The 15,429-nt window shown below is 37.6% G+C and overlaps 6 protein-coding genes across 11 annotated transcripts; 3 read left to right on the top strand and 3 right to left on the bottom strand.

The window, feature by feature from the left end:
* Nucleotides 1-143: 143 nt before the first annotated feature.
* LOC105266916 (trans-1,2-dihydrobenzene-1,2-diol dehydrogenase) lies at nucleotides 144-2,065 on the bottom strand. Of its 4 annotated transcripts, none has more exons than XM_011305419.1 (7): nucleotides 2,010-2,065; nucleotides 1,782-1,821; nucleotides 1,599-1,693; nucleotides 1,312-1,513; nucleotides 923-1,214; nucleotides 451-848; nucleotides 144-385 (listed from the first exon to the last, which is right to left on the bottom strand). In XM_011305419.1, exons 4-7 carry the CDS (start codon nucleotides 1,511-1,513, stop codon nucleotides 282-284), a joined length of 996 nt encoding a protein of 331 aa, XP_011303721.1. In that variant the 5' UTR covers nucleotides 1,599-1,693; nucleotides 1,782-1,821; nucleotides 2,010-2,065; the 3' UTR covers nucleotides 144-281. The 4 variants fall into 4 exon arrangements, with proteins under 4 accessions (XP_011303721.1, XP_011303719.1, XP_011303720.1 ...); XM_011305417.1 differs by lacking the exon at nucleotides 2,010-2,065 and adding an exon at nucleotides 1,896-2,002; XM_011305418.1 differs by lacking the exon at nucleotides 2,010-2,065 and adding an exon at nucleotides 1,903-1,993.
* An 89-nt stretch (nucleotides 2,066-2,154) lies between these two features.
* Nucleotides 2,155-3,809, top strand: Fadd (fas-associated death domain protein). Of its 2 annotated transcripts, XM_011305422.1 has the most exons (4): nucleotides 2,155-2,832; nucleotides 3,187-3,348; nucleotides 3,420-3,550; nucleotides 3,619-3,809. In XM_011305422.1, exons 1-4 carry the CDS (start codon nucleotides 2,463-2,465, stop codon nucleotides 3,739-3,741), a joined length of 786 nt encoding a protein of 261 aa, XP_011303724.1. In that variant the 5' UTR covers nucleotides 2,155-2,462; the 3' UTR covers nucleotides 3,742-3,809. The 2 variants fall into 2 exon arrangements, with proteins under 2 accessions (XP_011303724.1, XP_011303722.1); XM_011305420.1 differs by having other exon boundaries at nucleotides 2,155-3,348; nucleotides 3,619-3,766.
* Nucleotides 3,810-3,831: 22 nt separating this feature from the next.
* On the bottom strand, nucleotides 3,832-9,787 carry LOC105266913 (eukaryotic translation initiation factor 4E-1A). 2 transcript variants are annotated; one of them, XM_011305413.1, is made up of 4 exons: nucleotides 9,682-9,787; nucleotides 4,928-5,106; nucleotides 4,492-4,809; nucleotides 3,832-4,418 (listed from the first exon to the last, which is right to left on the bottom strand). In XM_011305413.1, exons 1-4 carry the CDS (start codon nucleotides 9,709-9,711, stop codon nucleotides 4,304-4,306), a joined length of 642 nt encoding a protein of 213 aa, XP_011303715.1. In that variant the 5' UTR covers nucleotides 9,712-9,787; the 3' UTR covers nucleotides 3,832-4,303. The 2 variants fall into 2 exon arrangements, with proteins under 2 accessions (XP_011303715.1, XP_011303714.1); XM_011305412.1 differs by lacking the exon at nucleotides 9,682-9,787 and adding an exon at nucleotides 5,428-5,523.
* Nucleotides 5,655-8,446, top strand: Pof (Painting of fourth). Its single transcript, XM_011305414.1, has 3 exons — nucleotides 5,655-5,872; nucleotides 6,182-8,026; nucleotides 8,108-8,446. The coding sequence occupies exons 1-3, from the start codon at nucleotides 5,861-5,863 to the stop codon at nucleotides 8,162-8,164; spliced, it is 1,914 nt and encodes a 637-aa protein (XP_011303716.1). The 5' UTR covers nucleotides 5,655-5,860; the 3' UTR covers nucleotides 8,165-8,446.
* PCNA (Proliferating cell nuclear antigen) lies at nucleotides 8,813-10,435 on the top strand. The gene is made up of 4 exons (XM_011305415.1): nucleotides 8,813-9,167; nucleotides 9,265-9,430; nucleotides 9,513-9,657; nucleotides 10,032-10,435. The coding sequence occupies exons 1-4, from the start codon at nucleotides 8,947-8,949 to the stop codon at nucleotides 10,286-10,288; spliced, it is 789 nt and encodes a 262-aa protein (XP_011303717.1). The 5' UTR covers nucleotides 8,813-8,946; the 3' UTR covers nucleotides 10,289-10,435.
* A 32-nt stretch (nucleotides 10,436-10,467) lies between these two features.
* On the bottom strand, nucleotides 10,468-15,113 carry LOC105266912 (zinc finger protein 836). Its single transcript, XM_011305411.1, has 6 exons — nucleotides 14,320-15,113; nucleotides 13,540-13,781; nucleotides 12,825-13,466; nucleotides 12,627-12,734; nucleotides 12,372-12,536; nucleotides 10,468-12,301 (listed from the first exon to the last, which is right to left on the bottom strand). The coding sequence occupies exons 1-6, from the start codon at nucleotides 14,330-14,332 to the stop codon at nucleotides 11,918-11,920; spliced, it is 1,554 nt and encodes a 517-aa protein (XP_011303713.1). The 5' UTR covers nucleotides 14,333-15,113; the 3' UTR covers nucleotides 10,468-11,917.
* Nucleotides 15,114-15,429: the final 316 nt, after the last annotated feature.

Below are 15,429 nucleotides of genomic sequence, written 5' to 3'. Positions count from 1 at the left end.
GGGGTTTGAGTGAACCTAGCGGCGTCGTAGTAGTGCACCCCAAGAAAGGGAGGGCACCACACGCAATGCTGGGGTGTCCATCGAGTAAAATGACTGATCAGAATCTGCACATTACTCCATCTATTATTAATACTACGTATGCATAAAATATTCAAATAGTCATTTATTAATTATACAAAATTTTAAATTGTCCCATCGAAAATCTTATATCGGAGTAATGGTCAAAGCAGTAAGTATATTCATTGTTTGCTGAACTGATCGTGACGAACATGAACTGGAATTTAATCCTGAGGATAAACAACTCCAAGTTGCCTACGGAGTTCACCTTCAATTTCAGCAATACGTAAAGATTCGGCGTGGGATACCTTGGGGCTCTCCTTGAGACCTGAAAAATATATTAACATTATTATAGCATAGATAATCCATTACTGATTTTTAATGAATACAAACCTGCTTTAATGCACTCTCGTGCTTCCATCGCCTCAAATCTGAGCCCAGCGCTGTTGATGAAGTTAAACTGAAGTGGTGCTGTCGGCAGGGGATCCTCGATCGTACCAGAAGGCAATTCAACTTTCACTGGACACCAAAATTGTGGAATCTTAATAGTACCTTTTGTACCAATAATGTAGGCTTCATTGGGCAAATCGATCAATGCATGACTCATGATTGTGGCGGTGCGATTGTTACTGTACAACATAGTAGCAGACATTGATTGATCAACACCATCGTTATTGAGAAAACCTGCAGCTTTTATTGACAACGGGTGCTCTCCATCGTAAATAAATTGAGCGAGTTGAATTGTGTAGACACCGAGGTCGACGATAGTTCCACCGCCTTGGGCTTTGTTACTGCAAAAAAAAAGAGTAAAATAAACAGTCGTTGATAATGGAGAGTAATAAATGATTGTAATATGAATTCTTACCTTAGACGCTGTAGATCTGGCATTCGAAATCCAAATGCGGCAATTACTTGCTTCACATCGCCAATAGTTCCAGACTGAATCTCCTTCTTCACTCTCTCATACAGGGGAAAACATCTGCTCCAAATGGCCTCCATCAAGAACAATCCCTTTTCCTTAGCAAAATTTATCAACTCGGTCGATTGTTTCACATTCAATGTCAAGGGTTTTTCACACAAAACATGTTTTCCATTCTCCAACATCAATTTTGCAACTTCCAAATGCTGAGGGTTCTGCACTCCGACGTAAACAATTTCTAAATACATTTAGACAATTATCATTTTAGCTCATTGTTTCGTGTTTTTTTTTTCATTTTTTATATTTTTACGATTGTAATGAAGATAATATCTCACCGACATTGGAATCTTTCGCAAGTTCTTGGTAACTTCCATACGATTTCTCAATATTATGAAGTTGTGCAAATTTTTGAGCCCTGGTGAGATCTCTAGCAGCAACACCCACAGCTTGATGTTCGGTATTTGGTAGGGTAGCCAGAGCATTAGTGAAATCATGAGAAATCTTTCCAGCACCAGCGATGCCCCAACGTGTAGCCATCTAAGTAATAAAAATTACGAAATTATAATATTTCAAATTATCGGAATGTATTTGAATATTCTCGAACATAAATCTCATACTTAACCTTGCAATATCTTGAGATTTTACAATATCAATCAACAATCATAAACAATCTGCTTCCCACTTTGGAATGTGATCTTCAACTTATACCACCGTATCCTGATTACAACAAATAAAAAAGATTTTTTTCAATCGTTATAAGTATCATGATACGGATAAATATATATAAATGTTTACGTTTCTTTACCCAATAGTCAAGTTGAATCAATTACGTAATGTGCAATTATCTACAACAGAATAGAACTTCAGAGATTACAAATGCAAAAAAATGCGGCAGAATTGAATGGAATAATTCGTTCACCGCGTACTGACGACTATGTGCGCTTATATTGCTGATGCACCGGATAAATTTATTATTTTCGTGCACTGATATCCCAGCCGCAATAATGATAAACAAGTAGTCAACAATAATTACCGCATCCCTTCTCCACATGATATAAACATCCGTAATGTGACGTGACACATGTTCGTATCCTTATTTGCGTTTCAAATTTTTTTTTTTCGGGAATGTGCATATGCTTCCATCTAACAACTCAAAATCAATTCTATCATTACATGAAATGCACGAGAAATTTCATTTCAATTAACCTCGAGGATCTTTGAGAGACAGCCGCTGAATAATTCGGAAATAAAAGGATCCTGAGGAAGAGCTTAATACATGACAGCTCCTGATGATAAAGATATTGATGGAAGTGAAATAATGACTTATAATTGTCATAGTGTAAATGGCCAAAAGGTGAGGCTCGATCGACTCTACAAAGTAAGAAGAGTTGGAGGATTATCCGAGAATTCCAAGGATTTGATTTATAAATTGATGAGTTGGTAGGCCCGGGGATTCCCCGACAAGATAATGAATGGTGGCTAGCTGATGATAGATATGGAAGCCGACTTGATACATCGCGATTTTTTGTTGCGAGAATCGAGATTTACCGAGTTGAAAGGAGGTTTTATTGAAATATCGAGTCGACATATCACTAAACTAATACTAGAGAGTTTGAAAGAGTTTTATTCGGGGATAATTGACTCAAAACGGGACAAAGATCATGTGAAAAATATCGAAGGATTGCTGAGAATCTTGGAAAGAAGGGAGGTGTTGAGATATGATTTAATAGAGCCATTGAAAGTTATTGCTAGTAAGTATATCAAAGATGAGATATTGAATCGAAGATTGGCTGATTACGAAGAAAAACTCAAGAATGAAGGACCCCTGCTAGCAATCAATCATTACAGGTATAGGGGTGAGTACTCTGAGCAGGATCAAACAAGTGAGATTGAATATTTATTAAACAATCATCATAATTACAATGGGCTTGATCACATGCTTGATAATAAGAATACTGATCCTCACGTTGAGAGGATACGTACAGAGTTTGAGAAAACTGAAGAACAATTATTAATTCAACAAATAAATGTGAAAGCGAATGAACTCTCTGGATCAAATAACTCCATGTCTCACTTACCTCGCGTTCATTATTTATTCAACGCACGTAAATGGGGAAGAAAGTCCTTTTTGATGACAATATTATCCACTTTTCTCTTGATCTTCATTGTCATGATTTGTATCAATTTAATCAATGGCCTATCATCGGCAGTTGAACGGTCCAGTCCAAGTGCTTCACGGAATAAAATAAGTCAGTCACATGCTGTGAATTTTTATGATACTGCCCAGACAACATTACCTGCTGTCATTTATCCGTCAACTTTATCCGTCGCACGCACTACCAGTCATTCTGCACCAGATATTCAAGAGAAAGGTATGATTTAATTTAACGAATGATATTTTAATAACGCATTCAACATCAATTATTTACATTTATCATTCCAGTTTTTCGAAGAGTCTGCGAAAATTTGGGTAAATTTTGGAGAGACTTGGCGAGATTTCTCGGTGTTAAAGAAAACGAAATAGATATTATAGATGCTAAATCTCATTTGGAGATAAAGGAAAAAGCGTACGAGGTAGAGTTCAATGTATTTCTTGTTTTTAACGTAAATCGTATAAATACTCTTGTATTGAATGCCTTCAGGCTCTATTGATATTCAAATCGAGATGTGATTCCTGCAATTGGAAGATAAAAATGCAAAATGCACTGGTGAAGGCGCGGCGAAAAGATCTGGCAGAGATGATCAACGAGATTGATGATCGATAATTTTTTACTCCCCATCGAAAGAAGACAATAATTTTTCATATAAATCGTGTATTATTGTTAGATTGAAAAATACAAAGAATATTCTAACGATTGATTGAGTATGTATATATTTTTTTCTTTGTTATGAAAATTCGAAAAAACGTACACTTAAGGTGAAAAGATTCACTTTTGTTGAGTTTTATATTTTCTACGGTTTAGAAACAATGTCTGCAACACAGAAACACAGCAGCCCGCACGTATTTCTCATACACCTAATGAAAATAATTATGATACAATGTTTCTCTCCCCCAATGTATTCTTACAGCTTACAATGAGTTGTTTGTTCAGCGGGAAAGATTATTCAACTATAATTGAATAAAAGAGAAAGGAGAATGAATATTTATGCTCAAAAGTTTTTTTGAAAATGATTTTGTATGTCTGAAAGCATTTCCACTCCAAAATAAACATCTTGAAATAAATTCTCTCTCGCATCATATTTTTGTTTAGCTTTCATCGTGGTATTTTTCCAATCTGATGCATTATTGATGTTCAGAAAACGATCATCAGCGAAAGCCACTGCCATTTAAACCTGATAGGTATTTTTGGTAATACTTCCAGCCTTCTCCATGGTGTCTTTGTGCACTTGATATCCTATCGTCTGTCGTTGATTGATTCCCAATCGGTCTTTCAATTTTCTCCTGTGAATAGAAAATGGAGAATAAAAATTAAATTAAAAAATTGAATATACGTAATGAATATTCTTAAACTCACCCAATTTCCATAACGCTCTGCGATTTAGTAGCATCAGCTGTCCAGGCAGCCAGCTTATCTCCCTTTGTTCTAATATTGACGACAGCCCCACAAACATCATCCGAGTAATCATCGAAAGCCTCACCAATCATGCAAAGCAGTATTTCGAGCCAAAGACGATCAAGATCACAACTCCTCTGCTTTTTCTCCAAATGCATGAGCCATCTGCCACCCTGTTTGTTGGCATCGTCCTCCCACATTGGTCGAATTCCTTTTTTGAACATACTGTAATCACACCCCTGTTTCAGCTCAGAGGCAAAAATTATGTGATTGTATAACCTGAAATAGTAAAAATAAAGATTTCCCATGCAATTCTTGAAGAGATTTTTCATTTATCCAAAGTGCATTAATCACATATTTTAAGTAGATATGCTTAGTATGTAACAGCAACGCTTACGCCCAGAAATCCTCAACAGTATCAAAGCTAGAAATTTGCCGTTGACTCTCTTCCCATGTCTTTTGCCTGTCTGGGGCATAATACCAGAATGTCCATGTATTTTGGAGCGGATGCTTGATGAGAAGTTCAGGAGGATATTCCTCGAGATTAGCTGCCGCCTGCTCTTTCTTCTCGATCTCCTGATTGAACGGATAAATATTTCCATTATTGCCTGGATTATTCGTCGATTATTTCGTCATTCCAACAATTAACAACTGTATATAAATGATTCAATGATAAATAGGGTTATGACTATTCCTGCAGAGACAGACAAGTGTATGGGGCTGTCTGTATGTGTGTTGAGAAGAGGAGGAGACGGGTGTACCGACCGGAATGACCATGCTGACACTTCAACACCCATTAATTTCCTCAAAAAATCATTTCAATTCTCCATCCAATTATGTCACAACACTATTCATACATAATAACAATGGATTTTCAATTTTCTTTCAACATCATACCTCGATTTCTTCCGTATTATTAGTAGCCATGTCACACAGTGATACACGCTAATACACTCACAAGGGAAAGACCCGTCCCCTCCAATTCCAAATTAATAAAACCCTCGGAGACATCTAGAGGATAAATTCCAATCGGGATTGCCATATTTGCCACCACAGACGAGTGGCTTTATCTGGAGATAGAACTAGGGGGTTGGCACCCCTGGTCATCCCTGGCCACCCCTGGCCACCCCTAGCCAACCCTGCTATAGCGCATAGCATAAGTATTTGCCGTCCACAATGAATGTGTCCCATTGGCCCCATTGATGGTTATTGGAATAGTGCGTTTCGAGTACTGCATGTCAAAATAAAATAGTACATCCAATCACTAATATATAGTTTTGGTGAATTCTTAATATTCGAATTCCAGGTGATACCTGGTGCAATTGACATTATGAATCGTCCCGTGAGTTGCTTCTATCAGTTTATCAATTTATTCAAATATATATATATATATATATTTGTATATGATCATCTCATTTTTCAAAGCATTTTATAAACAACCCCATTGAAGGTTAGGGAGATTATAGACGCTGCAATGCATTTGAATGAGTTGTTATTATTATTAATCCCCCAAGCTATTTTGAATATGTAAAATTTCCTCGAATATGAGAACTTTCATTTTATATTTTTTATAGCACTTTTGTATGTCGATATTCATAGTAAATAAAAGGTATATTTGAAATAGTTGTATTAATAATTGATTGATTTTCAGAGAAATGGAGAAGCTAGTGATCAAATAAAAATGGTATACAGCAAGACTGAGACTGCAGGAACAGCAGCAACAGCAGCAGCACCGTATGGGTATGAGAGTGCATATCCAACGTATACAATAGCTTCTAGTGGACAAACGGTAACGCAGCCACTGCCTGGGCAGCCACCATTGCCACCGATGCCACCGCCAGGAACATTGCCACCACTACCAATGTTCTCGGCAATGACACAGGTTCCTCAACTTCAGACGTGGCCACCTACTGGCCCTTGGCAGTGGATAACGCCCCAGGCTGCAGCCGCTGCTGCTGGTATACCAGCACAGCCTATGCGGGACATCAACAATATGAGCAACTCGTTGAAGACAAATCGAACCGGAAATTATGTTCGTAGGGATAGATTTAATCATCATCACAGTAGAAATAATGTTTATGCACAGAGAGGCAATTTTAATCGTAATAAAAATAGAAGAAGATTCGAGCAGCATCAACAACAGTCAGGACAATTTGATCCTGCTACTGCCACCACTCCTTATTGGCAGGGGATTGACTGGCAGAGGGGGAATTTCACTGGTGCACACAGTGATGGGCTTGTAGGTCAACATATGAACCACCCAATGTCAACGCAAATAAATAATGTCGCTGGGAGTAGTAAATCCGATAAATCTGATGCTGTTGGAGATCATGAGGATAAAATAATATCGGAAGTACCTGCGAAAAAAATCAAACCGAGAAAGCCAATGTCTCAAAGTTATCCAATAAGAAATTGGAATTTAGAGGATGCAATAACTGCATTGAAAGTGGAGAATGAATACAATCGGACTGTTCGTGCCCAAAGTTTAATAATAAAGTTTCCTGATCCAGATTTAAATAAGGATATTGTCAGAGAGTTTCACGCTGGCATTCAAAATATACACTTCCAGAGTCCCAGTGGTCCACGGTATTGCTTCATTCAAATGTCTGAAGACATTGATATTGACAAGGCCATTGAGGATTTGGAAAAGATACCATTTGGTATTGGAAATTTGAAAGTCGAGAGAAAATCATTGAGGGATGAGGATTATCCACAACCAGAGGAAATAGATCCTTATACACTGTACGTTGGTAATTTACCAGAGTCCGTCAATGTAAACGAGGTAAAGAATAAATTTCCTACAGCAACGAGAGTTGATGTTGGATACGCTCAAAAAATGAGAAATACTCGCTATGCATTTATTCGGTACGCAAATGTCGAAGACTCGATAGCGGCGTACAAAAAGGCGCATGATCTTATGTGGGATACAAGAAGTATTATCGTCAGATTTAGGAGACAACGGGGTAATACGTGTCTACCTGGTGAAACGAAGAGTAACTCAAAGAAAGTCAAAGATGAACTCGAAGAGGGTGGAGTTCAGAAGGAAAGGATCTCGTGTAATACCACCGAGAGTAGCATGAAGGCCGATATCGCGAGTAAAGAAAATAATTCGATCCAGCGTGATAAAAATTCGGTTGCACCAACTGCCATAATTCAACAACAGAATCAACCGTGGACGTCAAAATCACCACCACAGGCCGCCGAGGCTGCCGAGTCTCCAACGTCTCAGGATCCTACTCGTCATCCTTCCACAGACGAACAAATTGGATTAATGACAGAAATTAAAGAAGAACCTCAAGATTACGAAGAAATGGATATGTCGTATATCGCTATGGGTGACGATGACTCTGATGATGAAAACGACGAGCCCGATGAGATGATTGATACCACTGATGAAATGGATGAAAACGATAATGAACCGGATAATAATGATGACTCCAGAGATTGTGGAATTAAAGATAAACCAGATGATGATACGAATTCTGACGCTCCTGACGTAAGTTTTTTTTTATTTCGTATTAAAAACGGATTATTATAATTATTTGTTTGCTTATAGAATTTCTATTTTTCCTTTCAGCATTTGGATCATATGTTCAGTGCCATTACGAATATTGCTGGAGACATTGAAATATAAATAATCGGTGGCAGTATACCACTACACAATCCAATAATTCAATATCGCTGAGAAACTCGACTTCCACCACTGAAAGGCATGACAATGTAAATATGAAAAATTTGTAAAACGCTTCGTACGCGTGACAACCAAATAATTAATTTCTATTTGTCTGGTAATTATTGACCAAACATATAGTATAACTTTTTGTGCACCTATTATTTTCTCTTATGAATTTTGTCAAATTCAGCCCAATGGAATGATGTGTGTAAAACTTTATTAACTGTAAATTAAAACACAATTTTTTCCTAATGGCATTGCTAATGTTTACTAATCCCTACTAATCGTCATTCCTATTTAATTATTGTTTATCTTAAAATTCGCGTTGATTAGTGGAAAAAGTCAGATAATTTTTAGGAATTTTGCCAAATAGTGACAATTGTACACCAATTGACGTGAAGAGTCGGATAAATTCGTTTTAATTAAAGGGAAAAGGAATTGAATAGTGGCGGGCCGATGTAGGCATCGCATCTCGGATGCGCATGCGCACTGATGGCTGATGAGAGTGAAAAGCGCGGGAGAATGAGTCAATGGATGCACGAGGTGAGGGGACAAGAGAGTGGGGAATATTCCGAGGAATATCCGATGCCGAATGCCGATGCTTTGTTCACTTTGGTTGCGTCGTTTGCCGGTTGTTCCCGGTCGTTCCCGGTGGTTCCTCCCCAATTCCTCGCACCCAAGATTGCCCCAAGGGAGCCATTATTTTTTTCAACGATCAATTATTCACATTGCAATAAGTGATAATGTTCGAGGCACGTTTGATACAGAGTTCAATCCTCAAGAAGGTTTTAGATGCAGTTAAAGATCTGCTGAATGAGGCTACCTTCGAATGCTCGGATTCAGGTATTCAGGTACAAGCCATGGATAACGCCCATGTATCCCTTGTAGCCTTGAACCTCAGGAGTGATGGATTCGATAAATACAGATGTGATCGTAATCTATCAATGGGCATGTCAATTGCAACGTAAGAATATATTTTTTTTCAATTTCTTTGACTCTCTGGATCTTTTGAAATAGGTTATGTTCTTTGATAGGAATAATGTGATTATGTTTTTCTTTAGCATGTCGAAAATTTTGAAATGTGCCGGACCGGAGGATACCGTTACTTTAAGGGCTGCCGATAATCCTGATACTGTGGCATTTATTTTTGAGTCATCGAACAAAGAAAAGCTCGCCGAATATGAGATGAAGCTCATTAACATGGATCAAGAGCATCTTGGAATACCGGTAATCATTTATTTTATTCGAGGTTAATATAAAGGGTAATGCTCACTCCGAAATTTGAATTTTTTGTATATGTTGTTCGTAGGAAACATTTTACTCTTGTGTCGTAAAAATGTCGTCCCACGAGTTTGCTAGAATTGTTCGTGATCTCTCTCAATTTGGTGAAAATATCACGATAGCGTGCACTAAGGAGGGAGTTAAGTTTACAGCCATTGGAGACTCTGGATCAGGTAAAAAATTATAAATTCACTCACCTCTAACGTAAAAACTCTTGACATCAGCATTCTAATGCGACTTTCTTCAACGACTATTTCAACGAAACTGAAATACTTCGGATTATAAACTGCCCACAGACAAAGGACACGAGAGCTTCGCTATTGTCTTGTGTTTATCTATTTGTGTTCAACGTTGCGCGAGGGGAGAAAACAAAAAAGAAAACAATTGAACTTTGGTTACTACATGAGTACTTGCACGAAAATATTGACAAATTTTTTTCAAGGAATTGGCTAATGAATTTTCATCATCTCATCATTTGAATGAAAATTTTCAATTACTCATCATTCATAGGCCATTTTATCGATCTTTTTCTTATCATCATTCACAGCCAATGTTAAGCTGGCACAAACTGCGGATGCATCAGAAGAAAATGACGCTGTGATAATCGAGATGCAGGAGTCAGTGAAACTGTCTTTCTCCTGTCGTTACTTAACTTGCTTTGTAAAAGCAACTCCGCTGTGTTCTCAAGTCCAGCTCTCTATATCCAATGACGTGCCCCTCGTCTGTGAGTACAAAATCGGCGACATCGGTCAAATCAGATATTACTTGGCTCCCAAGATCGATGACGAGGATGACAATGCATAAATACACCACATTGTAAAATGTGCCTAAAAATCTTGGACTGTCATGGAAAATCATCGATTCACACATCATTAGAATGATTTTTCTCATTTTCCGATCGATGAAAAATCGTTGAATAAATAAACGTGCCTTGATATCAGTAAAAATTCACATTCAACTATGATGGAGCTATTTTTTTATACTTTTTCATAACATAAAAATGAGTATTTTTCCAATATAATATATTATTCAAATTTTACATTTAAAAGTTAAGTTTGGCTCGTCGCAGTACTAACATAAAGTCAATTGACGCTACAATATTGTGTAGTTGGTCAATTCGTTTCATAATTTGCTGAACAAAAAAGTTGTATATTCATGTTGAACATTTTTCATCTCAAAGTTATGAGTAAAAATGCTCACCGCTCTGTCAACTGCGACTCTAGTTTTTTCATAGGATCATTTACTGTAAAATGTCCATCTTCTCTTTTTTTTTGAAATACATAAGAATATAATACAATTTTCATTAAAGAAAGAGTTATTTAAATTTCTCAGATGTACTGTTTCCTGTCTCGATCCTCCATGGAAATCGGCCTACACAAAATTTCAAGATACTCTCCACTCTCAATTTCACCTCAAACCTTCAACCCTATTTCATACTTTATATAGGCTACTTTAATATAAAAATACATAATTAACTTACGAACTGGAGGGGGGGAGGGGGGAGGGGGCGATTGAATAGCCTTGAAGTACTTTATAATTGTGATGAGAATCTTAAGAATAATTTTCTTCGATTAATCTCTACTTTTAATTTCTTTTTCATTCGTTTCTGAATGGAGAATAATATGTTTTAAAGTTAGGGTAGGAGAAAAAATACTTAATCATATATTACAATTTGCATTATTTGCAAAAAAACGCCCTTTATACTCCATTTGAGTCATTCATCGTTCCTGTCTTTCTGGTTTTATCATCATTACCTCACTTACACTTGTATCCATACACTCTCGAGGTACTTGTTCTATCCAGACTAATTATGGATCACTTAAATCTTTGGTAAATTCAATAAGTAGGTTCTTAAGATAATTTGATGTAATAATTAAAGAGATTGTTTTCCACATTTCAAATTCACAAGTCAAAGTTGCTTCTCCCTCTATTTTGGCAATAATGATCAGCCTCTTTGGTGTGGAAAATTCGTGATTCAATTATTTTTTATTATCCATGTAACCAGGATAAAGGAAAAATTCAAACTGAATAGTATAATTATATTACCACTAATTCGACATTTCTCATGAATATAGACGGTAATTTACTCCACTCGATAAATTGGATACTGAATTAAAAAATTACCAAATAAATGAGTAATCAACTGTGGTTAATCTGGTTACATTCGATCGATGGAAATGTATATTGTGAAAGACAAAATAATGATCTTCAAAGAGAAAGAAAACCACTGGTAAATTAAAGTTGCCATGTGTCAAGGCAATATTTTAAAATGTCTCCCCATCATATATTGTATTTTGTTATTTTTTAAATTCAATCACTGCCATGCTATTGAGCATTTCTCATATTTTGTTTAATTAATGTTTAAATGGATTGTTGGAATTTCACGTGTGTTTTGTTATTTCAATCCGAGGAGGCGGAATCGCCCAATTCCGCCTAGGTATTTTTACTCCCATTACTGCCGTACAGACTTGGATGCACAAATTTATCGTGCAGCGTTCTCAGATGCCTCAGTAGATTACTCTTAACATTGAATCCTTTTTTACAGTATGAACAAAGAAATGGCTTTTCACCGGTATGCGTTCGCTGATGAATGACCATCGATGCATGACTTGGAAATACCTTTTGGCATATGTTGCAGAGCTTCTGATGATTATGGATACGCTTAGGTTTTGGAGGGGCTGAGTTGTTCATAAGAGCCAATTGCTCCTCTGTATGTTCAGTTTGAATGTGACGAACCCATTCCTGTGGTGTTGGGTACATATTGCCACACAGATCACATTTTAAGGGTGGAAAATCTTTACCATCATCATCATCTCCCTGTTATATCAAATACATCAATCAATTAACTTATCCACGCATTACAATTACAATCGAATGATTTAGTTACCTTTCTTTTTTTCCTCCGATTTTCTGTCATATCGGCGTGGGTGAATTCAATGTGTCTCACCCAATCTGAGGGACGATTGAATGTTTGACTGCACATGTCACAGGTCAAAGGAGTGTATTCCTCTTCCTCCATATCTCCATCTTCATCACCACTGTGTACGATTTCCTGCAAAACCAATATAATCACATTCAAATGGAATTACCAATTTTATTTTCAATGACAATGTGTGTAATTGATTGAAAATGTTAATCTCACCGGTTTGATGTCAATTTCATGATCTATTGTCAAGGATTCAGATGGATCCATCGATTCTTCCCAATCAATTGGCTCATCTTTCACTAATAATTCCAAATTCAATTCAGCCTGAAACAAAGGTGACGAGATTTAAGTGACGAGGTGAAGAGATTTTTTCATAAAATATTTGATTAAAAAAAGAAAATAAACATAATATACATTTTCTCCATCACTTCGACTCGACTTGTTGGACTCCGCTTCACTATTGCTATTGTTACTCCGCCGCTTTTTGGCATTGCCCTCGAAATTCTCCTTATTCTTATTCTGATCATTACTCTTGCTCTCTTCATTAAGACCTAGTTTTTTCCTCTCTGGTGTGTCATTCCTTGTCTTGTTCTCGTCACTCGACTTATCATTTTGAGTGTTTTTCTTTTCAACCGTGGACGACGATTGAATAGGCGTTTGCGTTGGCACCGTGCTTGTTGTTGTTGTTGCGGTTGTTGTAGCTGTTGTTGATTTAGCGGTTGTGGAAGTTGGTGCTGATGATTGAGCCGTACCATCACCAGTTGCAGCAGCCGCATTACCAGACTTTTCATACGCAGTTGGCTGAACGAGTTTTATCTTCTGAATCTGACCTGACGCCGACTGCTGCTCCTTTTTGTCCCTCTCAACTTTTTGATTATTCGACTGAATATTCTCCTTTTTACTCGTGGAATTTGATCGCCATAAGCCACGCACCCGCAGAATATCACCGGCTTTCAAAACTCCCTCCAATTGGTCATTGGTAACGGTTGCTTCACCGCTGTACATGTATTGAATGAGAATTTTAAGGGTTCGATAGCCAATTTCTGTTGGTAGAACCTAGAAAAACGAAATATCAAGAGTCCATGGCGATGGATTAATGATAACATGAAGTAGAAGGAAATAAACTCACCACAATAATTGGAGCATTGGTATTGGCTCCAAAATGGCATGTTTGAAAAATATGACTGAGATAGGAAGAGCAGGCGGCGAGGACAAAGCGATGAGCAGCAACGTGACGTCCACACGATGTAGCCAGTAGAACATCGGCAAATGACTCGGAGTGCAAAAGTGTTGCGACAGAGCTGTGAAGATGAGCTCCATAACTGTGCCACTTCAGTTGATAATTCTCCGATGCAGCGATCGCCATTTTTTCTAATCATTCACCAACATATGTAACAAATCCTTATTATTTACACTGTTAATCCTCAAAACTTTTTTCGTAACATTTTTCTTTTCATTAAAAACGTGAGAAAGCGTTGAACAACTGGCATCCAGCACTCGTTTCGTCCCTATTGTTGGCACAATCGATTCAAAAAACTACGTTTCAAAAAGCCCCCATAGTATATCCCCCTTCTTTCGTACACCTATGTGCCCACTATTCAAGACACCATTGATTCTCATTGACAATATATATACATGAACATGGGGTACACCATTCGAAGAGTTGGCGCCGAAACATTCGTCTAATAATCTTAATCAAACAAATATTGCTTTCCTAAAATTCACTCTAAAATTCACTCTCTCAAATTTTTATCAAGCATTAATTATCTCTAAAATAAATCCACTGCACCAGGACAGTATACATTACCCAAATACAAAGAATCTCAAGGACTCAATAAAAGCATCCGACTCAATAAGATAAAAATGAAAGAGATCTGGATATTTTTTATAATAAAATACAATGGTTTACCTGACGACGACATAGCTCGTCGATTATTGGAATATCCCTTTAATTGGCGATCCGTGGATATTCAGCGAGTGTCACAATGTCAAAATCCAATCACGAGTAAACGATGATGAGGTGGCTGTTGGTGTATGAGTTAGACGACGAAATTGATCAAAAACATTGAAATACGTTAGTGAATTGCGTAGAGTCGACGCTGAGTGTTTTGAAAGGCGCTTAGCGGACGGGACACGGGGCAGATATGAGCATCGAACCGCCTCGGTAGGGACCTAAAAATCGATATTTCGGTCTTTGCTCCATTCCCTATCCGGGTGTGTGGGGTTCAACCGTGTACGTAGTACGTACCCGCCGGCTGGGTATGGCTTAGTATTTGCAGGATAGAATACAGTCGAGAGTAGGGTTGCCCCCCTCGTTCACCTTTTCCATCATATCGATTTTCAACCCTGGCTACCAATCGCACGCATCCATTTATCCTATCGATCGGTTGAGCTGATTTCAGCGTTTGCGTCTCCCGTTCCCTTCCCCCATTCGCCATCTCCCTCGTTCATCCTTCTTCAGCACCCTGGCACCGGCACCGGCACTTGCCCATACCCATACCCATGTCCTATTCAACCCCCATGGCCCCTTGCCCCATTCTCTTCCACTCAACCACAACTTCTCTCTCTCTTTCTCTCTTATCTTTTGCACAGATCACAAATCTTTTATTGTTATTATTTATTTATTTATTGTTTTAGCTCCTATTGACTCTCTTTTACTCGTACCACTCATACGAAAGCGTTAGAGGATTTTTACTCGACTGACCTCAGGTGAAGCGCAGTAAGTTTAATTAGGGGGATTACAAATTCGAGGGAGACATGTGTTTTATGTGACACAGAAAAGTCGTGACAATTGTACCTCTTTCGGATTTTATATCTTATTAAAAAAATTGATAGTTATCAATGCTAATTGGAGGTGATTTTGCTACTGAAGTTTGATATGGATAATTGAAAAATTAAAAGAGCGATTTGTCTCTGACTTTCCAAGGAATTTACTGGGGGGTACCTGGAAACGCGGGATTTTTCTTTTCGCTTTCATACATTATGATGGAAAATATAAATATATGAAGTATGAAATATG

The sequence above is a fragment of the Fopius arisanus genome, unplaced genomic scaffold (genome assembly GCF_000806365.1).
Source record: "Fopius arisanus strain USDA-PBARC FA_bdor unplaced genomic scaffold, ASM80636v1 scaffold00042, whole genome shotgun sequence".
NCBI lineage: Eukaryota > Metazoa > Arthropoda > Insecta > Hymenoptera > Braconidae > Fopius > Fopius arisanus.
This window is presented reverse-complemented; position numbering and strand designations above follow the sequence as displayed.